A 26,785-nucleotide genomic window follows, 5' to 3' on the forward strand; every position below is an offset into this window, starting at 1 on the left:
GGAAGAATCGGGGGGTGGAATGGATGGACATTTCTTTTCAGGACTGTCATTTGGAAGGAGTGTTTTACTGCCCTCTCCTATTTTTATTTCTTTTAACTGACTTTTCTAGGTTGTCCCTTTTCACTGTTGTCCTTGGATAATAATTGTTATTTATAAACTGAACTGAGCTGAACTGTGCATGTGCGCCAGAAACCTCTGACTTTGCCTTTTTACCATCTGAGGTAACTGGGACGAAAACGTTGGACAAAGCCCAGTGGATTGTTGCAGGCAGGATTGGGCTTTGAGCTATTCAGAATAACCTGATATCGTCACAGGGGTGGAGGACCTATGCCCCTCGCTTGAGGGACTTGGGTGGGGTGGAGGGCTGTGATAGGGTATCGGGGGCTGGAATTTTAAATGCATCTAGTCAATTGTGTTGAACCGGAAACATATTGCCATACCATTTCTTAACATAGATGGGGAGACTGAGGTGTCTGTATAAATAAGCTTTGTTTAAGACTGGAATTGTTCAACATGCCAGATGGTCTAATCTGGATGTCTGTTTCAATGTTCATGTGGTCAATGCCCTATATAGGGAACAGGTCTGGAGGGTGAATCTGGTTAGTTGGGAGGGAATGGTTAATAGACGGGTTTCTGGTTTTTGTTTTTTTATAGTAGGCCAACTAATAACTCACCTTTTGTTTATACCATCACTGAAAATGCAGGTCTGATTTACAGACACATGGAGCCTGAAAATAAGTTTCATTTCCAATTTGTCTTTTTAGGGATACATTTTTTAAATATTTATTTTCCAATACATAAGTAAAATATTTCACTTTGTGACCACTGGTCCTGTAGTCGGGTGTGAACCATGGCTGCCAAATGTGACAGTGTTGTCTAAACCAGTAGCCTAATGTTTGTCAAAGGCAATATGGGTGTTTTGTTCTGAAATTGATAGTTTGTCTCCATCAGCATTGGCAAGAAAAAAAAACATTTATCTTATAGTTCATTGCGTTGACATGATTTTCTAACTATTTAATTCCTACTTTTTTCATAGATGATGGCTGGCTTGAGGTTGTGCAGTCTTTGATTCGAGTCATTCCATTAGAGGATCCACTTGGACCAGCAGTTATAACGTTGCTGCTGGACGAATGTCCGTTGCCAACTAAAGTAAGTTATAAATGTTTGTAATTTTTTTCTATGTTCCATGTTTTAACTTTGGCACCTTAAACACCCTACAAAGATCCAACATTTTCCAAGAAACGTCCCCATCCATTTTGTTTTAAATAGTTTTTGTTGTTATTTAAATCGAACAACATTGCAGAAAAAAAGAAACCTAACCCCCATTAATTTCCCCCCACTCTCACGTCTTCTCCCGATAACCCTTTTTTCTCACTTACACCTCGGCATCCAGCTTCACTGTGCGCCTTTACATTGTCTGTCAACATCTACGAGGCCTGTATTACACTATGTCCAGCACTCTTGGCCTTTGTGGGCATAATGGAATCCTGTAGCCCTCTTCGAGGAGGGATAGGGCCGAACCCCAATCTAATTTGACATCATGTGATCCCCTCAGGTGATATATGTGACCCACTGCCAAGGCATCAACATTCTTAATAACATTTTATTTTCCAAAGTTATTTTTTTATTGAAGTCTCGGACCACATCAAGTACATCTCAATATGAAAACCAATTATATAGAATCATAACTAATTAATATTCATGTGCCGGAACTTCATTTTAACTGGTTAACAATGCATCTGTTGCTCTTATACTCTTTATCACCTTAAACAGGTTAAGAAAGGTTATCTTGAACTGGGATTGCAAGCAGTTTAGAAGCAACAAAGGGGAAGGAAGAAGAGTAAAGGGAAAGGAGAAAGAAAAAAAGCGTCATATCTTTGGTACTTTTGTCTGTTCCACAGTGCACACAGTTCAGAATCATTGTCATGGATTCAACAGGTACTTCACAAGTCTCGGTTGATAAAACATGTGCTCTTTTTCTGCTACATAGTCTAGGAATGGCCTCCATGTGCGCGTGAACTTAGGAAGTTTCCTTTCAATCATGGCTGTCAGTTTTTCCATTGCAAGTAGTTCCCAAACTTTCACCCACCAATATGCAATATGCGGACCCTCCACATCTTTCCAAAATCGGGCTCGCGTGAGCCGAGCAGCCATAAGTAGTTGTGAGATTAGTTCGGCTCTGGGCCAGACAATGGGTAAGTACCATCTTCAGGGACATCCCACAACAACATTTGTGGGTCCATTGGAAGCAATGTATCGCAGATCTCCTTGATTTTGGATCGTATCTTTATATCCAGCCAGAATGATTGTATAGTCGGGCAATGCCACCACAAGTGTCCCAGGTCGCCTCTCTCGCCACATCCGTGCCAACATGTGTCTGGAATATCTGGGTTCATTGCGTGAAGTTTATGTGGAGATAGGTACCAGCAATAGCATAGTTTGAGAGCCCCCTTCCTAACTGCCGTGCATCGTGAGGTCTTATGGGCCCTACTCCATATCTTTTGCCAAGAGTCCTATAGGATCGTAATCTCCAGTTCCCTTTCCCATGTTAGCATGAGGGTGATTTGTCCTCTAACGGGGCGTTCTCCAGGAGGCAGTAACGAGCAGCTAGTCTATTGGTCCGTTGGCCCTCCATAACTGTCAGTTCTATCCCTATAGGGGGTCTATTAGCTGTAGGTTTTACGCTCGGGTGTGTGACCCAATGAAGCAATTGGAGAGATCTGAACCTCTCTGTTTCAGGGAGCCCAAACTTCATCTTGCATTGTTCAAAGGTCAAGGGTGTGTTGTTATCATATAGATCTCGTAATCTTAGGGGTTTCCCTTCTGACCAGAGGTGATGAGCATTAGGTTGGAGACCTGGAGTGAAGGCCGGATTCTGGGTGATGGGAGAAAGGGGGCCCAATCCAGTTGAGAAGCCTCGTTGTGCACAGGCTTTATCCCAGCAACAAAGTGTATTTGTTGTGGTAGGCAGAAGAGGTTTGGCGAGTATGTGCTTCTTTTGGGAGGAATGGCAGGAAGTTCAGGGGAACGGAAGACAGTGCTTGGTCAATATCGTACCACTTGGGTAAAACCTATCTCGGACCCGACCAACCCAGCATCAATGCTACCTGAGCTGCTCTGAAGTATCTCGGGATAGAAGGGAGTCCTAGACCCCCGAGCGCTTTCCCCCCTCGTAAGAAGTCTGTGCGGGATCCTCGGTTGTTTCCCTAGCCATATAAATCGGCCAATTTCTTTTTGTAGTTCAAGGAGATCTTGTTCCGGGGTTGCTATTGGGAGGGCATGAAATGTGTATGAGTTTCGGGAGCAGGGACATTTTGACTGCACTAATACAATGAGCCATGATATCCCTTGCGTTGCTCATCTGTGTAAAGAGTCCCTGGCTTCTTTTATGAAGTTAGGGATGTTGGCCTTCAGCAGGCCCTCCTAAGTTGGAGATAAGCGCACTCCTAAGTACGTACATAATGTGTGTGGACTTCCATTGAAGTGGGTATGTGTTCTGTAATGCTATTAGAGTGGCCTGAGAATCCGTCAGGCCCATTCACATTGATTTTTCAGAATTTATTGTGAAACCGCAGACAATAGCAAATTGGGCCAATAAGTTCATGAGGAGAGGTAGGGAGCTACGGGCGTCTCTAAGGAAGCAGAGCACATAATCCACATACAACGCGACTTTGACATTTCCCTTTGAGCTTGAATCCCTGGATCCCCGGTTGAAGGCGAATGTGTTGGGCTAGAGGCTCCATCGCCATTGCAAAAACCAACGGCGACAGAGGGCATCCCTGCCTGGTGCCCCTGCGCAGGGGTATTTGAGAAGACCACTGCGAGTTGACTCGCACGCGAGTGGATAGAGTCTGAACGTTTGACATTATTAGCCTAGAGAATTTAGGGCCGAAGCCAAAGCCTTTTAAGACTAGGTCTAGGTATTCCCAGGACATACTGTCAAATGCCCTATGGGCGTCTAAGGACAGAAGAGAAAGGGTGCCCGGGATTGACGGGGCCAAGGATATCAGGTCTATAGCTCGGCGGATGTTATCATACGCCGAACGGCCTTGGATAAATCCAGTCTGGTCTCTGTCTATAATAAGGGGCAGGACCTCCCCCAGGCGGCGAGCGATAATTTTGCTATATATCTTCGCATCTGAGTTAAGGAGAGCTATAGGCCGATAGGACGCACATTCTGTTGGCTCGTTTCGCGGCTTCAGGATTAGGGTGGTGGCCGATTCTGCCATTGTCTGTGTGACAGTTCCTTCTTCAAACAGGGAGTTAAAAAGTTTTGTGAGGTGGGGTGTGAGTTCAGCTCTCAAGATTTTGTAAAACCTATTGGTAAACCCATCAGGGCCCATGGCTCTGTCAATGGGAAGGGCTTTGATCTTATTTTCAACTTCTTGGGCAGTTATAGGGTCCTCTAATGAGGCGCATAAGGCTTGTGGGATTTGGGTGACTCGTGCGTCTGTTATACATTTTTTGGCGGTTGTGAGTCTCCAACGTGAGGTGCTGCTTGCTCTTTAAAGTTTCCCACAATGCGGAGTTCGCCCCCCTCAGAGGAAACGGGTCTGCCCAAGTGGTCACGCAGGGTGTCTATCCTATTCAGTTTTGCTTGCTTTTTAAGTTTTGTCTGCCAGCAATCTATTAGCTTTGTTCCCTTTTGTGTAAAAGTATTGTTTTACCCGCATCATGTAGTGTGCTGCTCTTGATATATGGTGCACTTCTAGCGCCTTCTGTGCTATGTGAAGGTCTCTCAAGGAGCGGCGCGAGCCCTTCTCTTTATGTATTGCTTCCAATGTGCGAACCTCTCCCTCTAATTGGGACTGCAAGACCTTCCTGGCCCTCCCCCTCTGTGCAGCTTGTTCTATAAGGTGACCTCTGATAACAGACTTTGCAGCATCCCACATTACCCCCAGCCCGTATTCCCTGTGTCATTCTCCTGAAAAAAGAGCTTAATGGTTTCCGCTATGTGGGCGCGGATTGCCACGTCCTCCAATAGGGGGTCATTTAATCGCCAAGGTGGTCTTTGGGGAGGAGTTAGTGTTAGGCGCACCGGGGCGTGATCTGAGAGGGCTTCTGGGAGAATTTCAGTCTCTGTCGCCCATGGGATAAGGGTGTCAGAGAGAAGAAACGGGTCTAGTCTGGAGAACCCTTTATGAACTGGTGAGAAGTATGTATAGTCTCGTTCTTCCAGATGTAAGAACCGCCACACTTCTATAAGGGAATGTTCTTGCAACAACGTAGTAAGGGCTAAGAAGTTTTTCCTGTTTGTCGTTGGGGGAAGTGTCTTATCGATTAAGGGTTGACCACTGCGTTAAAGTCACCACCCAGAATTATCTCGCCCTCGGCATGCTGCGCCAGTGTGTCTGAGAGCGAAGCAAAAAACAGGTCTTGTTTAGCATTTGGGGCATATAACGAGATCAGAGTCATCTTCCGCCCCCACAGTATTGCTACTATAAGGAGGAATCTCTCCTCTCTATTTCGTATTATCTTCAGTGCTTTTAGGGGGATGCCCTTGCGCACCAAGATGGCGACCCCGCGTTTCTTCGTGCCACTGGAGGCAAAGAATTTCGTTGGGTAGAGTTTACTGTTAAGGCGGAATTCGTCAGCAGGTTAAAGGTGGGTTTCTTGGAGAAATATAAACGCTGAATCAAGTGTCGCTAGTCTATGGAGCAATGCATTATGTTTTAGGGGGGAAGTTCAGTCCTTGTACGTTAAGAGTGGTACATTTAATATCCGGGGTTGCCATTCCGGGGTCGCTCGGCCTCCCGTGATGTGCTAGTTAACTTCTTTTCCTCTCTGTCTGGGGTCCCCCGGCCCCCAACAATCGATCTGGGGGGGTCGCATGGGGGGAAAATGGCAACTCCCACCCTGTGGGTCAGAAACTGGACAGTGACCTTTGATTGACCAAAAATATTTGGGACCATAATAAAGATATATTGGCAGAGTGACCAACAGCAACCAAGTAGAAACAAAAGCTATAAGAAACATAAAAACAAAAACATGAGAGGCTTTTAGTAGCCTCAATTCCGTTTTCAACTTTAACAAACTGTCAGTAGCAGTGGGCGCAATCCAACTTGGGCGCCCCAATGAGATATCCTATACAACCTTTGAACTCAGTGAAATCCCCTTGTGGCTAATATGCCCCATGCTGTAGCATTTTAATGGTTGGGCCCACTTTCAGTTCAGAGTTCTGTGAGATTGGAATTGCGGATCCCACTCCAGGCGACCAGTCTCCACAGCCCCACCGGGGGACGTGGGGTCACAACTCTCTTATTAGGTCCCAGCGCCGCATCCATCCCAGGGCAGATCTGGCAATGTCATGTCAACACAGATTTCCTAGAGGCCTTAATTCGGCTCATGCCACTGGGGGTCAATTTGTATGGTCTATCCTCTTCAATTGATTTCCTTCAATTATATGTTTCTCCCGGGGGTGGCCTTTGCGATGTTCGATGGAGCTCTAGTGCGTCTCTTCAAGTGCAATTTCCCATGCCAGACTCCGGGACTGCAGTCTATCGCATCGCTCGGGGCATAATCCAAAAGATATTAAGAGTGCATCTCCCTTTTAGCTGTCTTTACCACTGTTCAGCAGGGTACTGTCTTGTTCTTGGTAGATCTTCGGGTGGTTCGATGGGTGCTGAGTATCTGTGCCATCCGAGGCTTCCATTTCCTGGTGGGAGGGTCGTCCTACTCGCCGCCAACCCCTGGCCCTTCTTTTCTTGTCTTTTGGTGTGGGTTGAAGATCATGATCTACCCATGCTTGGGAGTCTCGGTCTGGTGTGACTTCAGTGCCTCTCTCCGTCATTAGATCCTTCACCTCTGCTTCTGAAGAGATTATATAGTGTTGGTTGTGAAAATCAAACATCAGCTTACAAGGGAATCCCCAGCGGTAACAGACTTTCCGGGCTTGCAGCCATGAGGGCTCCCCCTGAAACAGCTGTATTGACGCTCCGCGGAATTGTATTGCTTCAGCTTTCCTGGCAGCTGCCATAATTTCTTCTTTCTGGCGGAAGAAGTGGACCCAGGTGAGGACATCCGGGAGGAGTTTCCTTCTCTGTTGGACCGACGAGTATACGCGGTGCGTCCTATCTAAGATTAGTGTCTCAGAGAGGGAAGGCTCAATAGATTCCGGAACAGATCACGGCCAGGTCCTGATCTGAAACCTGCCGGGGAATCTCTCGAAGGTGCACATTGTTCCTCCTTGACCTATTTTCAAGGTCTGCCTGTTTTCCCCAGATGTCTTCTAGGTGTTCATCGATCGTCTGCGCCCATTCTGTGAGCACTTCAGTATCGTGTGTTTGCTTGCATGTTATGTTTTCTAGGTCATTAACTCTGGCTTCGAGTCCTCCCAAATGAGTAGTTAAATCAGACAGCGACATACCCAATGAGTCCTTTGAAGTTTTTATTTCCGATTTTGATTTCTTGAGTAATCTCTCGTTTAAAAGACTTTAGGATCTCTTCAAAATAATTTTTGGATCATGCCATGTCCGGGAAAGTCCCTGTAGCGGGGGCTGGGTGAATGTCCGCTATCACTGTGTGGCTCTGGAGAGTAGGTGCCGCCTGGGGCGCTAGGAAGGCTTTAATGTCCTACGTTTTCTTCCCTATTGCTTTAGGCTAGGCATCGCCGAGAGAACAGATATTAGGTGATTCAAGTGCGAAGTGGATGCCCATATGGTATTGGGTTACCGATGCAATTGAGCAGCAGTTGCATGAAGCTTTACAGGGTAACCAGAGGGAGGTATCGGATCCAGACCCCACCGAAGGCATTGGATCGAAGCGAGCTGGCACAAGTACCACTCAAGGTCGCTGGATTAGGATTCCAAGAGCCATTCACTGGCCTAACATTAGTATCCCAAGATGCAGCTGTTCGGTCGTGATAAAGCCTCTGGGAAGAGAGTAAGGGCAAGGACTACCTCAGACAGGCAACGGGACCGTGCATTACATGCATTAGCTCGGGTCAGTTCACTCAGAGCAAGGGGCAACGGGACCAAAGACTCCCCCCCACTCACCTTCCTCTTCTTAGGCCAGGTTTCCTCCTGGCATGTTGCTTATTAGATGAGCCTCCCGCCCCGCATGGCCGCTATCGGGTTGAGCGGGATCTGCGGCATCTCCATCGTTCCAGGGAGGCGGGGCGCTGCAATCCTCCGGACTCGAGTGGGGCTGCCCCGGCGGCACCTCCAGGACAGCGGGGCACAGCCTGGGCCACGAGCCCCAGGCAAGTGAGCGCTCACAGCCTAGCGCCCATCCTCCAGCCCGGGCGGGTAGCGCACCACCACGTCCCCGGGGCCGCCAGCCGTCTTCGCCGAGCAGGCTCCGTCTCCCGCAGTGCTGGCTCTTGCTCTCGCCTTCCGGTAGCTTGGAGGCACCACAATTTCAGCTCTGCTCCTCTGTGTAAGCGGCTCCAGCACACTGCACCCCGGCAGTCACATCAGGCTGTTCGGGTTGCCAGGATTTCTGCTGAGTAATTGGCGCGCTCTGCCATCTTGCAACTAACGGTCCAAGGGAGAAAGGGGAAAGTTCTGTTGCTTTCCCCCTCTAATCCGCTCTGTTTTCCCTAGGAGTTATGATCTGGGGATCCGCTTTAGAGACTGCAAGCAGTCCTGCCAATATGTCTCGGAGATAAGGTTGCTGAATGCTGATATTGCATTATTCAGGGCACCCTTCGGCGGAGCTCACAGCAGGCACAGCTTCATTGCGCGCTGCCTAGCCACGCCCCCTCTTAATAACATGGTACATAAAACAAAGGTTCTTATGACATTCCAACAGCCAGAAAAAGGTAGAAAAAAGGAAATTCAAACAAAGGCCATACAGTGGCATACCTTGCGGCATGGCATATATTGCTCAAGTTGCATCACTTCCCGTCCTTCCGTACCTTCCCCCTGAAGTTTGTCCACTCTTATGGTATTCCCATCAAGTGCATGCTTTTAAAACAAGCAACTATGTCTAGTGTAATCTTGTAATGCCACTTTGCATATAGCCAAACGCTGGTCCAAGACCACAACAAATGTAATATGAAACCAAACCCCTTGCATGCTCTTAGCTCAGATACCCACACCCCAGCCCTGCTACCTTCTTAAATATGCGCCCTAAATGACGCTAACACCCATTCCAATTCCATTACGCCTTCCTGCTGGCCATCCTGGGTCCCTTTCTGTGGGTGCAAACAATGCCTGTCTCAGCATATTCCATGATGCCACATCATCACTCACCTCCCTCTATATACCGTGCAGGGCCTTATTGTTTTCTTTGCCACCGCTTCAGGCCCCACCCCCCCCACAACGCCTCAATTCTGGGTCCTCCCGTTTTCCACACCATTGCTCTTCTGCGCTTTGCCAAAACACATAAGGTCTTTCATTCTAGTGAGGTGGGCCTACTCCGTTTGTGGGGCAACCTGCCCCAACCGCAATAGCATGGACTTTCCCTTATGGCAAGTCGCTTTTACCCAAAGAATCTCCTTCAAATTTACCCAAAGAATCTCCTTCAAATAGTAAGGTTTTGTATCGTCCAGTAGCAATTCCGTATCTAGTGTAACCTCATCTGCCAACCATGTCATGACAAACTGCCGCTGCACAGCTAGATAATAGATTTCAAAGTGCTGCACTTTAACTCCAACATCCTTAAAGTCCCTGCACAACATTCCCAGCGAAATCCTGCACCTTCCTCCTGCCCCAAATGAACCCTCTGATCAGAGTCAAGCCTGCGGAAAAACACCCTGGGGATGTCATATGGTATATTAACAAAGTCATATAAAAGCATCGGGAGCACTATCATTTGTAGGAGCACTATCATTTGCACTATCTTTTGCCATTCATGGACAGCGGAAGCTTGGCCAGGACTCCATGGACCTCTCTATCCCTCCCCAAGCCTGCAGCGTGTTCTTCTCACTGCTGGGGGTCATGGTATACATCCAACCTGAGATACCAAAAGTATCAGTTGCCCACTGCAGCTCAAGGTTTGGCAGAGAGTCCCGTCCTTGCCCCCTCAGACCCTCCAGGGTAAACACTCTCAACTTTTCTCTGCTTATAGTTAAACCTGAGAGTCCGGCAAATCCTTCCAGGACCTCCAGCAGGCACGGCAGGTTAACGGCTGGGTTATGTACATAAAGCAACATGTCGAACAAATGCATGCTGTCCCCCACTGGTATATCGGCAGCCTTAAATTCCGCACTGAGGGAGGCTGCCAGTGGTTCCAGTGCCCTGATGAAAAGCATGGGGAGAAAGCGGGCAACCCTGCTTAGTCCCCTGGTGCAACTCCTTCCTGTCTGAAATATGCTTCCCCATCTTGACCCTAGCCATTGGTTTTGAATAGATCAGTTTTATCCACCTCAAGAATCGCTGCCCCATCCCAAGTCGTTGCAGGGTGGCGTGTAGCCAGTCCCACCGTACCAAGTCGAAGCTTTTATCACATCAAGTGAAGCCAATAAGTACTCGCCTCTGTTCTGCTTGTCTGATCTATTACGTGATGTAAGACACAAGCGGGTCCCAGTCACACTGCGCCAAGGAAGAATGCAAATGAGGGCTAGTAATCCAAAAGATTTATTCAACGTAGGAACAGCCTGACACGTGTTTCGAGCCTGGAACAGCTCTTCATCTGAGGCTAGGACTTGGCTGGACTTGAATAAGGACCAGGTAATTTGGATGTGTGACAGTGCCAAGAAACCTCTGGGACCCGCTCTTGTCTAATTTGAACTTACCTCAGTGGAGTTATACTGGCAGTATATCCACACTTCCCAGACACCTGCAGCCTTGTTGCCCTTTTCCCCAACTGTCCAGATACAAGCGCTGTGGATCGTGACTTTCTCTGCCAAATCGTTTTCCTATTACGTGATGTAGTCTGCGTAAATTCTAAGACTTATTTCTACCCGGGACTTATCCCATTTGGTCCGGATGTATTAAGGTACCAATCACTGTGCGTAAACAGTTCGCCAAGAGCGCCGTAAGTATTTTGTAATCTTGGTTAATTATTGAGAGCGGTCTGTAGGAGTTGAACTCTAATCGTGACTTATTAGGTTGAAGAATCAGCACGATGACGGACTCTCTCAAGGTTACCGTCAGTTGGCCTTTCTCAAAGGCCTTCTGCAACAGGTGGGGCGCCAAAGCACCTACATATTCTTTATAAAATTTGCCCGAAGACTCTGCACCTGTCAACATATAGTCTATGTGCGTGTGCATCCCATGAGGGCTGGAGAAATAAGAGTATCCTCTCCTGGCTCAGTGTAGTCATCTCCAAATATCTATTAATCCCAAGTCCACTAGTAGGGTGCCTAGAATCTTCGCTGGGAATGCCGGCCTTGTGTGTTTCCTATCTGACCCATCTACCCTAGTGTACAGTTAAGCCCCCCTGCCCCCTGATGCGGTGCCAGCCTGGGGCACAATCATTTGAAAAACGAGGTAGCGTCATGATTTGGGTCAATGTGTTAATTATGCAAATCTCCTGCTGTTCCAGAAACCCATGCACAATGGTCATTCGGCTCTCGTCATCACGCTCAATTTAATCAACTTAAAGGGCACAGACGGGGCCACCCACACGAGTGTGCCCCTAGCATAGGCCGAGTAGACAGACCCATATACTTGTCCCCGCGTTTCGTAAGAGGTGTGGCCAGTGTAGCCTCCGTAAGGTGCATCTCCTGTAGGAGAGCGAACTGTATTCCCTTGCTCCTCATATACGTGTGCACTCTATTGCGTTTGATATAGCTGTTGAGCCCCCTAACATTCCAGGAAACTATCCTAATGTCTATTACGTGATGTAAGACACAAGCGGGTCCCAGTCACACCTTGGTGTCCCACTCACCCTCTATCAACCCCTCCTAATTCCTTCTTGATCAATCTCGCCCCATCCATCAGCCTCCCATAATAGCCTTTCCTTTTTTCCATCGCACAATCCCCCTCGTATATACATCCATGATTTATTATAGCCCCCAGCAGGGATGCTGAGCTTAGTTGCATGCATTTAGAACAATCCCAAAACCTATCCACCCCCATGCCCCAACATCCTCAACATTCGCCCAACGAGGATTAGCTTGTTCAGGCGCTGCTGCTTCTCACAGACAGCGATGTCCCACATCTTGGGTCCTAGGTCGCATACTGTTTTGATTTTCAAATGTGCACAGTAATCTTCTTTACAGTCCCAGCACACAATAAGAACTGTTTTACACGTTGAAAGGCAATTATTCACACAACACACTTTGAGCTAAAATGTAAAATGGCTTGTTATGGCTGTTTGTATTATCGAATCAGCAAACATAAAGGAATAAACAATGTAAAAAGGTTAATTATACTTCACTTTTACAGCGCCAGCCAGGTAACGCCTCATCTCTGCCACAACTGCACTGGGAAACTGTATGAAGTGATTATGTAGAATCACAAAATAACTAAAGTGGAGGGGGGAAATAGGGTTGGGAGTGGGAATAGTGGTTTTGGGGGTGGGGGAAAGTATTAGGAACAAACCCCCAAAAACAAAAAAAAAAATATTTTGGAATTCGCTATTTTGGTATTAGTTCTAAATGGATTAGTTATGTTGTGGTTCTATGAAATCACATATAACCCTCGGAAACTCCAAACCAGGCGAATAGAGATTTGTGCTTAACGGGCAATAGAAAGCGGTGCGTCCACCATTACCCTGAAGCTTCCTCAATCTGTCTAATCTGGTTCTCTCCAATTTAAACCTCCCACAAATGCAGGATGATATTTTTCCAGAAAGCTCCGACTTCCCAAGTCCACCTGTTGCTCGCCTCCATGGGCATTCGGCCGAAATGCACATCAAAACCGCAGGAGGTAAACACTTTCCTTTCTCATGGGAACGCGAAAGACCACATCGGCACTACCACGTTATCAAACAGCTGCTGGCATCTCTATTCAAAACAATCCTTGAAGGACTGCAAACTAGCATAGGCGAGAAAAACATGTTTTCTAATGGAAGAATACAGACTGTGTTCCGATCTCACTGAGGAAGAAAGAAAGAAAAATTACCATTGCTTCTCTGGGCTCGCCCAGAATGCATTTCACACATATACCATGTTTTAGTCAAAAACGTTACATTTCAAAAGCATTAAATCCACTCTTGGACATTTGGTTTCCATAACTCAGTGGCACTAAAGTCGGCTTCTGAAACCGACAAAACATTATAACTAAACTAGAAATACATTCAATACAGAGACAGAAATAGATTGTTGCGCATCTGCATCCTTGACTACAGAGTCATTATCCATCATTCCAAAAATGTGTCTCAAATTTGAAACAGTTGTTGGTACCACTACCAGACGTGTAGTTAGTAGGTCCATTGTATTGTGCACATCCGTCAAACAGAAGTATATGTTCAATACTTTTTGTGCAAGATATGCCCACATGTTCTCGGTTTGGGCATGCATCAGTGAATATATTTGCCGTGCATCTTGTACTTTGTTTATCCTCAACGCTTTGCGAATCAGGTTGTTTGTGCCTACTGGGGCTGGTATGTCGGTGTCTGCATTGGGCGACCCACAAACATCATTCCTTAGCCTCACATTGGTTGGCTGCTCAAATATGACATCTTGTGCTTGCAGTGTCATTTGACCCTTCCAAATGGAGTCCATTTAGTGTTGCCATTACACCAGCCAGGCACAGACTCTGTAAAGCAAACCTAGAAAAGAGATATCCGTGTTGATAATCACTCACTTAAATAACATTTGTCTTCGGTTACATAGTCCCATTTGGCTCTGCCAGGTCCATCACTAAAACTACTTGGTCCTTGCCTGACCCAATGACATCTGAGGGTAAAGGTGGGCCACTTGGTTTCTCTACCCACACCTTTGCAACCAGTACCATGCGGTCTGATGAGCTGTAACCACGGTTCACACTAGTAGTTAATACTGTAGGGGGCTTCCCTTTTTTGATTATGGACAATTTTACAGGTATGACAATCAGCTGGGCTATCCTGTCGCCAAGATGGATGGGCAATATTTGGTCTCGCCTGTTCATTAAAATGACTGATTTATCCTTGGTAATCCGCATCTATCACTCCTCCCAGTACTTGGATGCCCTTCATTGCTAATCCAGATCTAGGGACGATCAATCCATGTTTTCTGGTGGAATCTGTACTCAAATCCCAGGCTCAGTAACTATTATACCTCTGGGTTATAATCCGATTTCTTTGCGAGTACGCAAGCCTACTCCTGCAGATTCTGGAGTTGCATGGTATGGAGCTAAAGCTCCCAGCGTAACCTCCCAGTAAATTAATGTTTCTTCAGCTGAATTAGGTTGCATCTTTAATGCAGATGTCAACAGGCGTGTCAAAGGTGTCTGCCATTGCCTGATTTGCTCAGTTGTTCTTTCAACAGACCATTCTTACGTTCATTCAGAGCCACCGCTTGCGGTTGATCTGTTACATGGTAAAGCCACTCTATATTATTCTCCTGACAGAACTCCTGAATAAATCTGCCTTTGATATGTGTGCCATTGTCACTCTGAACTTGCAGGAGCACACCGTAAAGCAATATGATTTGATCTAAGCACTTAATAGTTTCAATTGTGTGGCCCTCTTTCATTGCAGCACCATCAAATATCCCGAAAAGGTATCCACAATGGTACACCTAACTGTTCACCTAATCTATAGACCTCCAGGGCCCATTGGCACCTTCGAGGAAGATATTATGACATTATCGGATAACACTAAAGCCTACTCTCAAATATTACTGTTGGGAGATTTTTAATTTAGGATTCAATGACCCTAACGTCCACCAAGCACTAGCAGTATCCTATAACCTTATCGAACATGGCTTTAAAGAGTTACTCAGCCCACTCATGATAAAGGCAGGACCTTAGATTGGGTAGCTGATCTTAACTGCGAAACTGTATCGCGTCAATTGTACCACAATCCTGGACAGATCACTATCTACTGTCCTTCACGCTCTCAGCTAATATCCTTATAATCAAGTCTAACCCAACGGCACCTCCACTCCTTACTGGGAATAAACGGAACGTTACGGCAGACACTAACTTACCTCATGTCATCCCTATCCATAACTCCTTGAAGGACATTGCTGATCCGGACAAGGTAGATGTCTATAACTCAGCGATGACCAAAGCCCTTGACATCATTGCCCCACTTAAAATGCACAAAGGCAAACTTAGAGCTCACCTGAATTCATGGTTCACACCTCATCTAAAAGCTATGCAAACGGAAAAAGAAAACTGGAAGTCCTATGGAAACACCTCCCTTCTGCAGAAAATAAAATGAACCTGCTGAATATCTCCTCTAAATATAAAGAAGAGCTGTTACTTACTAAATGTGAGATCTACAATAATAGAATCAACAAAGCTAGTTCTAGTACTAAAGAACTTTGTTAGCCTCAGAGAAATGGAGGCCCCCATGCCTCCCAACTGACACCTGCTTAAAGGATAAACTCTGGTGTACTAACATCCAGAATGATCTAACTTAATTGCCACTCTCCAAAACAAAATAGCCGACAAAAGATCGATTCTACCTAACATAGGTACCTCCCATAGAACCCAAGAGCTTTCCACCAAACCTCTGCAATGTTTCAAATTCTCACGTCTCTATCCCAAGATACAAAAAATCATTGCTTCTGGTAAACCATCAAGATGCCAAGGTTATAGTTTCCCTGCTCAGATAATCAAAGATGCCGCCAGAGACCTGGAGCCCATGCCTCTTTCGTATCTGGCACCGTCCCCAGCATCTTAGTCATGGGTCCCACCTCTCCTAAAAAAAACAATCCTCGGACCATCTTTCCCCACTAATTACAGGCCAATCACAACGGTACCGTTCTTACTGAAGATACTAGACAGGGTTGCATACCTTCAGATCCAGGAATACCTAGAGACCAATCTTCTCTTAGGAATTCGCCAGTCTGGCTTTGGACCTCAACATGGCACCGAAACAGCATTGATTGATCAACTCAAAGACAAGGGGAAAACTGCGTTGCTATTACTCTTGGATCTATCGCCGCTTTTGATTTGGTCGATCACAAAGTGCTATGCAATCACCTTGCTACAGCAGCCCATTTCTCTCAGGACGCAATAGCATGGATCCAATAATTTCTAAACAATAAGACTGAGAGTCTTCTCCCCTTCAGTGGCAGCCGCCCCAATCCCAATAACATGCAGAGTACCCCAAGGCTCTTGCGTGTCACCAACAATGTATAATATTTTCACAAAGCCTCTGTTCGACGATCTTGATCATCTGGTTGTCACTTACACTAATTATGCAGACGACAACCAGATCCTCCTACCTCTCACTGGAAATTATGACACTGATATAGTGCAAGTGAATAGAATCTACCGAATCATTCAGGCGTGGATGGCCACCCATGGCCACTGCCTGAATAACGATAAAACAGAGCTCCTGATTCTAGGTTCCCCAGTTAACCTGAGCCAATTTAGCAATGAATATGCCTCCTTTAACATCGGCGGGAACAACCTTAAAGTAGCAAAAGAGGTGAAAACGTTAGGCTTTTACCTAGACTTGGAACACACTCCCAACCTCTTTTAAAAAGGAACCATTCCTTCCCTAACTTTAGGAGAAACTCTATAACATGGTTGTCCGAGAAGGACCAATGATGAGACTAGGATAGCGTATCTTCCACTTACATCTGCTGTACCATGCTTGTTTTGTGTTGTTCATGTTGTATTCACTGCCTGTTAATGCCGGTCTTCTGCGTTGTACAGCCTGTATTTATTTTCCGGTTATTATTGCTCATTCTAAGTTGTAACCTTGCTGTAATGCGCCCAGATACCCCTGGGTTCAGTGCGCTATATAAATCAATAAAACAAACATACTGGCATATTGACAACTTTTACTGAGTGGCAAAGGTCCGATATAATTGATCTGCCAGATTTGACCAGGTAATTTGCCTCTTCGCAAAGATGAGGTATGGGTCTATGCTGTTGATAACACACAGGACATTGCAAAATGATTGTTTTCGCTACCTCTAAAGGGATATTTATCCCCCGAGCTTGTGCCCACCTGCAAGTAGCATTTTCTCTCATGTCCACATTTCTGGTGAGCCCACTTGGCCAAACCGGCCTCCTGAGCCTCTGTGTCCACAGATGAAATCTTGGTGTGTTCATCTGAAACAGAATTGAACCAATGTTCTAATGAGTCAGTAGTACAGTGCACATCCACACGATACACTGTTACTTCACTTTGTGATAGCATTTCCCAGATATCTTGCCACAGTTCCTTTCCCCACAACATTTTTGAATTAATTTTCCATCCATTCTTTTGCCATGTCGGCAGCCACACAGCTATCCCATTTGCCACTGACAATGAATTTGTGTACAAGTGTCATTGACCAGGTTTTTCTTCTTTCAAAGCTTGATATACTATATGGAGTTTTGCAAAATGACTGCTCTTCCCTTTTCCTGATGTTGTCAAGATTTTCTTTTGTCTCGGGATTATGACTGTGCTTTCCAGTAGTGCTCAATTCCTATGTAGCGAGCAGAGCATCGGTGAGCATGTTCTGTCCGCTCTACTGTCAAATCCCCATAAGGTACTCCCCATTTTACTGGAGACTCATGTACTTCTGTCACTTCCTGTGGTATGTAATCTACTAGTGGTATGTTAGCAACTTGCTCATGTAGTTTCTCCAACCCAACCCTTTCCTGATTTTGCTTGGTCTTGAATGTACCATTTCCAATTGATTATGCTGGCTTCTTGAGCGTGACCTATCACGTGTGTCTTAGGAGAGCTCAATACCCACTGCATAATTGGGATTTCGGGCCTAATCAATACATCTTGACCCACTGTCAGTAGTTCATTGTCAATAAGGGCCCAATAACACACCAGCTTCTATTTCACATTTGCTTCTCAAATGGAGTGTACTTCGCACCAGCCTCGGGTAATTTGCGACTCCAAAATCCCAAACGAACTTGCCATAGGCTCCAGTGAGCATAATTCTCTTGTACAGATGCATTCAACTTCTCCTGGCTTCAAAGGCCACAAATTGAGCACAGGCTGCACTGCGTCCTTTGCCAAATCAAATGCTGTCTGCTGCTCCTTGCCCCACTCAAATTCATATTTCTTTCTTGTCACTTTGTAAAGTGGGCCAAGATTTGCCCTAAATGTGGTGTATCCTGTTTCCAAAATCCAAACAGCCCTATGAACTGCTGAGCTTGTTTCTTGTTCACTGCAGTGGTAAATTCAAGTATCTTTTGTCTGGCTTTTGGCACTATCTCTAGGTGCCCTTTATGCCACTGAATTCCCCAAAATACTACACCGTCAGCTGGCCCTTGAATTTTGTTGGGGTTAATCTCTCAGCCTTCCTTCTTCAACCCTTCAGTGATTGCTTCCAACTGAGTTTTCAGTGTGCTCATCCATGACTGAATCAGAATATCATCAATTTAATGTGAGATTTGTATGTCAGGCGTACATGGTATCTTGTCTAAATGTTCTTCCACCAGCCAGTGACAGAGGGTTGGGCTAGGTAAGTACTGCATAGGCAATCTCGTGATGGTGTACTGACGCCCACCCCAAGAAAATAAAAACTGCTCCCTGCACTCTTCGGCAATTGGCACAGAGAAAAGGCATTTTCCAGATCTAACGCAGCGTACCAGGTTCCCTCAAACTTCTGTATGTTTTCAATCAAGGTGACAGTATCTGGCACTGCAGAACTCAAGGGGCAGTGTATTTGTTCAATTCTCTATAGTCCAGTCGTTCTCCAGGTCCCATCCCCTTTTTTCACTGGTCTGACCAAATTATTCCAAGCAGTATACTGGGCGTAATACTCCGGCCTCTACATATTCTTTAATAGTGTCTGAAATGTCCTTATGACCCCGGGAATGCAGTATTGCTTCATAGACACCCGCTTTGTGGCCAAAGGAACGTGTACTAGAGACATTTTCAATTTGCCTGCAATAACTGGGTGTACAAGTCAAATCATTCACTCCCAACTGATGAGTTTTACCTCCTAGTCCTAGAGCCAACCCCTCCAGAAAGTAAAAACCAATAATATATTCAGGCATCGGGACAATTGACACTTGATATTTCTGTCTTTTCAATTTCCTATCTTCATTTCCACTCCTGTCTGTACAGCAGGTCTCTTTTCCTCCCAGCCCAGTAATGGTAAATACTCCTTACTTCGTCCCCTTTCCTCCATACTTATGGGACATCTCTCCGTCCTGTGGGACGGGACCGGAGCACTTTGTAAAAAGCATCAAAAATTTAGCAAAAATGTGTCCTTCCTCTCTTTCTTGCGCGGGGCCCGGCACGCGGCCGTAACCCCGCCCACCTTGGCTCCGCCCCACGCATCGTCCATCAGTCCTTTTCTCTGCTCGTTCGGGACTGGATGTACTTGCATCCGCTGAAGATTTTCTTCCTTTTTGTCCTCTCTGCTCTCGCTAGCGATCGTGTACTAGTCTGTCTGTCGTTCAAACTAGACTTTCCAGATTGTTCATCGTGGATCCCCATCCTCTTTGTTTAGAGTGTTTGGGTCCGGATCACCGTTGGGACTCCTGTTTTTACTGTGATTCCCTTTCGGTCCGGGCTCTTCAGCGTCGGTTGGAGCGGTGGGAGGAGGTTTTCCGACGAACTCCTCCTTCGCATTTTCAAGCGTTCATCGACGAAAAGAAGAGACGCCCGGTAAGTTCTTTACTTTTCAGAGCACCCTGGCCGGGAGACACCTTTCTGGGTTCCTCCCAAGCCGGGAGGGGTGTTGATCGTTCTTTCACCGGGGTTCACCCTGAGGTGCCGTTTGGGCCTAATAATTATACCAGAGTTTTCTCTGAGGGTCTCCGTAAGGGGCCTGTGGAAACCGGAGTACACTCTGAGGCTCCTCCTGTGGGGCTGCTTGTAGACCCAGTGCTACTGAGTTGTGTGGTACCGGAGCTTGCTCTGAGGCCCCTCTATCGGCTTCCCTCAAAAATAAGACCGGGGTTCGCCCCAAGGCCTCGGCGTGGCTTGGTGTTACCGAACAGATGTTCGAGGCCTGCGCTAGTAAGGCTGTTACCGGACCTGGGTCTGAGGTCCCTCGCACAGAGGCTAAAGTTACCAACATTTCTGAGGGGCCTGGCAAGGCCTTATCGGTGAAGGTTGTTTCTCACTGTTCCCGCTCTTGTGGCGACACCAGATCTGTTGAGGGGGTCAAAGAAGGAAAGTTCTTCTTTTACCGGCAGTGCCGAGGTCCTTCCTGGGAAGGCTAATTTGGTGATTGGTATGTCGCAGAAACATTCCAGGCCACATAGTACCGGCTCAGCCGAGGTTCTTTATGTTAAGGCTAAAGTTAATACCCGTGATCCATCGACGGGGACCCCTTCCTCACTTCCTCACGTGCCACAGTTCCCCTCAGGTGATGGCAAAATGGCGCCCGTTCCCGCCACGACCGCGGCAGCCATTTTGGATGCTACCCCTACAACTACGCCATCGGCCTCAGGTGTAGGGCTTGGTCCTCTGGGTGAACATAGAGCTCCTTGTGCGCATCCTTTTCGGCCAGTGTATGACTGGAACGCTCGGATGCCCCTTCCGCACAATGTTTCGTTGCCAGCGGGGTCGGCACCTTTGATTTATGTGGATACGTCGGTGGATGGGCCGGTGTGGCACCCTTCCCCATTACGTCCCTGGAATTATCCTCCTCATGAGAGGCCTCCTCTGGTTCCAAAACAGTCCCCGGAGGACACCTTTTTCGGCAAATTTCAGAAGCTCATGCGTACGGACCCCATGAGGGAATATTTCAATGGGCTTTTTAGGGAGCTATGTCCGCCCGCGCCTCCGGCTCCACCCGTTCCTCTGGTGGTTCCGCCGGCGCTTCTCTTACCTACGGTGCCTTCCCCGACTCTTCTGCCTTTGCCCCCATTGTCCCCCGTGGACAAGGCAGCGCCCGACACGGCTCAGCAGGATCCTGACCTGTCGGATGACGCGCAGGGCGATCAGGACAACGAGGACCTGCCCCGCTCTATTAGAGCTTTTCATGACCGGGTACTGGACATGATGTGCTTCTTGGATGTTCCGTTGCCTGAGGCACCCGCTCCGCAGGAGGGCGTAATTTCTGGGACATTCACCCTGTCTCCTTTGGAGCGTACCGGCCTGTTATTTCAGAAGGACGTTCTGGCCGAGGTCCGCAGGGTCTGAGAAAAGCCACACTCTGGACTTTTCGTCAATAAGAAAATTGACGCACGATACAGGCTGCATTCTTCGGAAGAGGTGGCCCTGTCGTCTTGTCCGCCCCCCTCCTCCACAGTGGTGGCTGCGGCTACTTTACAGTCCGGGCCTGCAGCATCCTCTTCCACCAAGGCTACTCGAGTTCTGGGAAAGGAGGATAAGCTCCTTGACTCCCTTGGGAGAAAAGATTTTCGCCAGCTCAGGCAGCCCAATGCCGAAATGGTGTTAGCGGGGGCTAATATGCGGATGTGGAAAGGTCTGTCGGAGTCTGAGGAATTCATCCCGGTCGAGAAGCTGGAAGACTTTAAAGTGGGATTATCCGACGCCAGGGTCTTGGCCCAGGATCTCCTGGAGGCTGCGGTTCATCACGTAGACACCTCGGCTCGGGGCCTTATGCTGGGGGTTGATACCTCACGACAGGTGTGGCTGCATGCCACCAAATTCTCAAAAGAAGTGCAGGACAAGGTGTTGGACCTCCCGTTTGATGGTAAGGAGCTCTTTCATTCTACAACATATGTAGAGCTGATCAAGACGAAGAATAGCACTCAGACAGCTAAGTCCTTGTAGGTCCTTGTTAAAACGCCTTTTAAAACCCAGAGACCGTTGTCGCAGAGTCGACTCTCCTCTGGCTTTAGGGGCTTCCTAGACCGGAAATCTCGCATCTTTGGGGAATAACCGCCGGAGGCAACAACGGACTCGGTTTTTCTCCCGCTCCTCAGCCTCCTCCTCAGGTTCAGGTGGCAACACCACCGAAAAACCTACAAAATGAGGGTTCTTTGCACGAGACCCCGGTGGGAGGACGCATTGCGTCTGATTGGGAGGCATGGCAGACCATCACCGAAGACAGATGGGTGTTGTCAGTCACTCGGGCGGGCTTCCGCTTATCCCAACCCCCTACCCCACCCTTCAACCCTCCTTTTCAGCTGTCGGGCTCGCCCTCCCTCAAAGCCGAGGTTCAGAAACTTCTGGACCTCAGAGCTGTAGAACCCGTTCCCTTTGGGGAGCGGGGGGAGGGCTTCTACTCCCGGCTGTTTACAGTGCCCAAACCCAACCAGGCTGGCCTGCGCACCATCCTAGACCTTTCCCAGTTCAATCTTTTCCTACCCCAAGAGAAATTCAAGATGATCACGCCCAGCCAGATATGCCCCTCCTTGCAGATGGGCAATTGGCTCAGCGTGGTGGATCTTCAGGATGCGTGCATGCATATTCTGATTTGGAATCCATACGGGAGATATCTCTGTTTCTCTTTGGGAGAGGAGCACTTCCAGTTTCGAGTGCTTCCTTTTGGCCTCAGCTCTGCGCTGCGTGTCTTCACGAAGATGTCAGTGATTGCGGCCTATCTTCATCTGCCGGGTATCCATGTGTATCCGTATTTGGACGACTGGCTGTAACGCTCACCTGGTTCCCACCGGGGCGGTCTAGTCTGGATTGCTGTGGCCTCTTCTAGCGTGATGCGCAGGACCCGGAACACCGATTGGACAGGACCTCCAAATTGTGCTTGCCTGGCCCGTAGGAATATCCTTCTGCAGATGAGAAAGGGGATTAACAGTCTGCAGAATAGTGTGCTAGCTCCCCCCTTTCCCCCTTTGTTCCTCTCTAACTTTCTCCAAACCCCGGTTTAAGCTCACCTTATGGTTTGGAAGGATGAACTCTCCATCCTGCTTCTGGTGCAGGGGCGCGCGTTCGTCCAGTTACTTCACTGGTTTTCAGAATGGCGCTGGCAAAATCCACTTGACTTTCCTGAGCGATGGGCCGTAAGTATGAAAGTTCAAAGTTCAAGTGAGACCCCCTATATGTTGTCTTTCTAACCTGTGATCTGTCCTTTATTTCAGGTGCAGAATGAAGGCGATGCGTCGAGGGGTTAAACTGCCGAGGTGAGTAGTGATGAGGGTGCTCCCTCTAAATGTCCTTATCATTCCCCAGAAATGTCTCTTGTCCTTTCCCCATAGGGGCCGGGGTACGGTACCTGCCAACGGGGCGGCGCCGACCCGAAATGTGGAAGAAAAGCCGGTAAGTATTATGGCTGTTAATCAGGCTTTCCTTCTGTGTTCCTTCTGCTCACCTTTTGTTTCTTCCTCTCTCCCCTAGGTGCAGAGATGTGGCGTCCGATGCTGACAGCCGCGATGGAGCCGGGAGATGTCTCGAGGACAAGTGAGTGAAGCGTGGCGCTGCAGCGAGCAACGCAATGCTTTTAAATGGAAGTCTTTCTTCAGGGATGCTGGCGAGAAGATTCCGGATGCAGGTAAGAAGTTTGAAATAGTCCTTGGTTTTCACCTTTCTCTTCTCTTCCTTCCTTGCAGGTCTTCCAGGTTCGAGGCGGGCGTGGCTGGAGTCCAGGAGCAGGAGCAGACACGGTGAGTGTTAAGCTGCAGGAAGCAGAACAACGCGAAGCATGAGCTGCTGTCTGGGCGTGGCTTAAATAGCCTCCAAAGAAGTCCCAGGTATGTATCCTTCCCCAACTAGGTACGTATCCTTCCCTGGCCACGCCCGAGTGAAAAAATAGTCCCTATGAAAAAATAGTCCCTTTCAGGTCTCGGGGAGGCCTTTCAGCGGTTTACGCTTACCTTTCTACGGACCAATGCTCTTACTCTCTGAGTAACCCAGTGGTTAAGAGGCATTTTGCAGGCTTGACACGCCTCTATCTTCCAATTCGTAGTCCGCACGCATCGTGAGATCTAAATGTAGTCCTGGTGGCGTTGCGTCCTAAGCCTTTCGAGCCAATGGCCACGGTAGACCTCAAGTACCTGTCCTGGAAAGTGTCCTTTTTGGTCGCCGTTACGTCAGCAAGGCGGGTTAGTGAGCTCCAGGCCTTGTCGGTGGAGCATCCCTTTTTGGTCTTTCACAAGGATAAGGTAGTCCTACGGACAAATCCAGCTTTCCTGCCGAAGGTGGTATCTGAATTCCATCTGAATCAGTCTATCTCCCTGCCGGTCTTTTTTCCGAATCCTACCTCAGAGGCAGAAAGGGTTCTGCATTGTCTCGATGTCAGAAGGGCTCTTAAGTTCTATCTGGACAGAACTTCCGAGCTTAGGAGTTGTGCTCAACTGTTTGTGACTTCTGGTAACCCTCAGGGTAAGCAGGCATCTAAGCGACTATTTCTCGGTGGATCGCCGCCTGCATTATGGAGTCTTTCACCGTCCAAGGGCTGAAACCTCCTAAGGCGATTCATGCACACCTGGTGCGGGGCAAGGCAGCCGCGGTTGCTTTTCAGAAATATGTCCCCTGGGAGTCCATCGCTAGGGTAGCTACTTGGGCCTCCCCATCTGCTTTTTGTAAGCATTATTGTCTTGACATGAGCTCAAGAGCTGATGCTCAGTTTGGTCAGGCTGTGCTGAAGAACCTGTTTCAGTAAGGGGTATTTCCATCCACCCATAGTTCCTGTAAGGAGTGCTTGGGAATCTCCCTTAAGTATGGGGGAAAGGGGACGGGACGTAGGAGTGTAACGAGGTTACTCTCCGTAGTGACCACCTTACTCCTAGTCCATAGTCCCCTTTCCTCCATATACCCGCCCGCCGTCCCCTCTAATAAGGTTCCTCTGTTATTGCTAATAGGTCTTAGACCTGGCGATACAAAAGGACTGATGGGCGATGCGCGGCGCCAAGGTGGGCGCGGTTACGGCCGCGTGCCGGGCCCCGCGCAAGAAGGAGAGGAAGGACACATTTTTGCAAAATTCTTGATGCTTTTTACAAAGTGCTCCGGTCCCGTCCCACAGGACGGAGAGATGTCCCATAAGTATGGAGGAAAGGGTACTATGGACTAGGAGTAAGGTAGTCACAACGGTGAGTAACCTGGTTAGTGTCGACCTTTAAATCTTGAAGGATTTCCATGAATCAATGAGGCCTCTGCCCCGGTATCTATCAAAGCTCGGACCTCTTGTGTGTTCCCAGCCTTCCAAAATATCTTAACATTAACATGAGGTAGTCAGTCAACTTATATACGAGCTGAACCTGCCGGGAATTGGCCATAATCCTAGTCAAATTTAGATTGAGTGTGTCCAGACTCAGCCTCCAACATTGCACTCACTGTTTTTCTGAACTCTGCATATGTTGGCAGGTACTGGGAAGGTATCCCCATGGACCCTGCTCCTCCTCAGGAGACTCTGAAAGTGAAGTGTCCCTTTTTTGCTTGGACACCACTTGTCTCTTAAAATGTTTATAGCGCTCTTTTCCCAGCAAGCCCTCTTTTTGTACAACTCGTACATGTCCCTGGTTTCAAAACCATCAATCTCCTCCCGGGGCACGCCATCTTTCAACAATGCCAAAAAATGTCCTTTCTTGACACACCGGAATCTCTGCCATCTTGTCTCTGCTGTCTTGCCTTCTGTTCTCTCACGGTGCCTTTATCTCTCTCTCTTGTAACTATATTTCGAATGGATTGTGTCCTCTCACGCATCCCTCATCTTTGATAATTATCTTTCCCGCTTCAGCTGCTTTGGAAAATGTTTTTCTTGACAGAGGGCGCTGTGCGGTGGCGTCCATTACTCTGTGTCCCTCGAGGACCTCCAATCGTCAATGTCATCCACAGTATATGTAGCACGTGCATCGCCCGTTGGCTTCAGTTCTATTTTTCCGAGGGACCTTTTGCCTCGATATAAATTACGGCACGCTTCGGTTCATTAAAGAAAAAACGTCATGTCTTCACCATCGATGCCCAAGACTGATTTTAAGAAATGTCAGGATTATGGGCCGAACATGTCCATCACCGACCCCCACCGCGTTTGCCTGTGGTGCCTCTGCACGGAGCATCGTACAAAGGAGTACAAATCCTGTCAGACGATGACTGACAAGGCTCTGAGAGTATAAAGGTAAATTGGCGGTGGGTAGAATTCCTAAATCCCCTTCTGTTCAAAAAAAAAAGGAAACTTCTGTGACTGGAGAGATTCTCCCCGTCGAAAAAGCTGGAAACCCCCCCTCCCCAAAATGCCAAAACTGTCGTCCTCGTTGCCTCAGAATACGCAACACGGTCCCGGAACCACCGGCACCGGTAACAGCGGTCCCGCGAATACCGTGACCAGAAACAGTGATCGCCGGAACAGGAAATTGGCTGGCGCCCATTATAAAAACACAATCCATTGCAATCCTGAAAGCACAGGCGACAACCCACCCCTCCTTACCACACAAACTCCACTGCGACCATGACATCAAGAGTCTGTGAGACCTGAAAGCAGAAACCACACTTCAATGAGGCTGAATTGAACATGCTAGCGGACCCAATTGTCCAGCATGCTGCAGAGCTCTTCTCCAACTGGCTGCACAGGAAGAGCATCTGCAAGAAGAAGGTCTCTGCAGTCTGCACAACCCCCCCGCACAGTGCAAGACTGCCACAAGTGGTGGGATGACCTAAGATTGAGGGTACACAACCTCCTCTCGGCCCAGTACAGACAGGGCATGGCCACAGGTGGCGGGAGCGCATCCACTGCTGGCCTGGGAGGAAACGTGCAGCAGTGTGCTGCACCTCAAGGCCATTGAAGGAGTCTGTGCTGTGTAGGCCGGAGCCGGGACACCTGAAGAGGCTGGTGAGTACACGTAACCCCAATGTAATGTCAACCTCCCTGTCCACCCTGCACCAACATGACATGAATGTCAATTGCATCGTCCACCACACCAAAACAAACCTGCATGCCCCCCGTCCCCCTCCCTCCAGCGGTGCAGCAACCTTGCTGGATAAACCGACCTACACATCACAGGCACCCTGTACTGCAAACAGAACATGT

General features: G+C 47.9%; 1 protein-coding gene across 1 annotated transcript in view; it reads left to right on the forward strand.

Annotated features, from left to right (window-relative positions):
* RSPRY1 (ring finger and SPRY domain containing 1) overlaps window positions 1-26,785 on the forward strand; it is a 1,045,708-nt gene that overhangs the window by 228,084 nt on the left and 790,839 nt on the right. Inside the window, exon 4 of the mRNA XM_069653445.1 lies at window positions 1,037-1,149. Within this exon, the coding sequence (XP_069509546.1) occupies window positions 1,037-1,149 (113 nt within the window). The remainder of the gene's footprint in view (window positions 1-1,036; window positions 1,150-26,785) is intronic.

This window comes from Ambystoma mexicanum, chromosome 1p (assembly GCF_040938575.1).
Source record: "Ambystoma mexicanum isolate Mex_15411 chromosome 1p, UKY_AmexF1_1, whole genome shotgun sequence".
NCBI lineage: Eukaryota > Metazoa > Chordata > Amphibia > Caudata > Ambystomatidae > Ambystoma > Ambystoma mexicanum.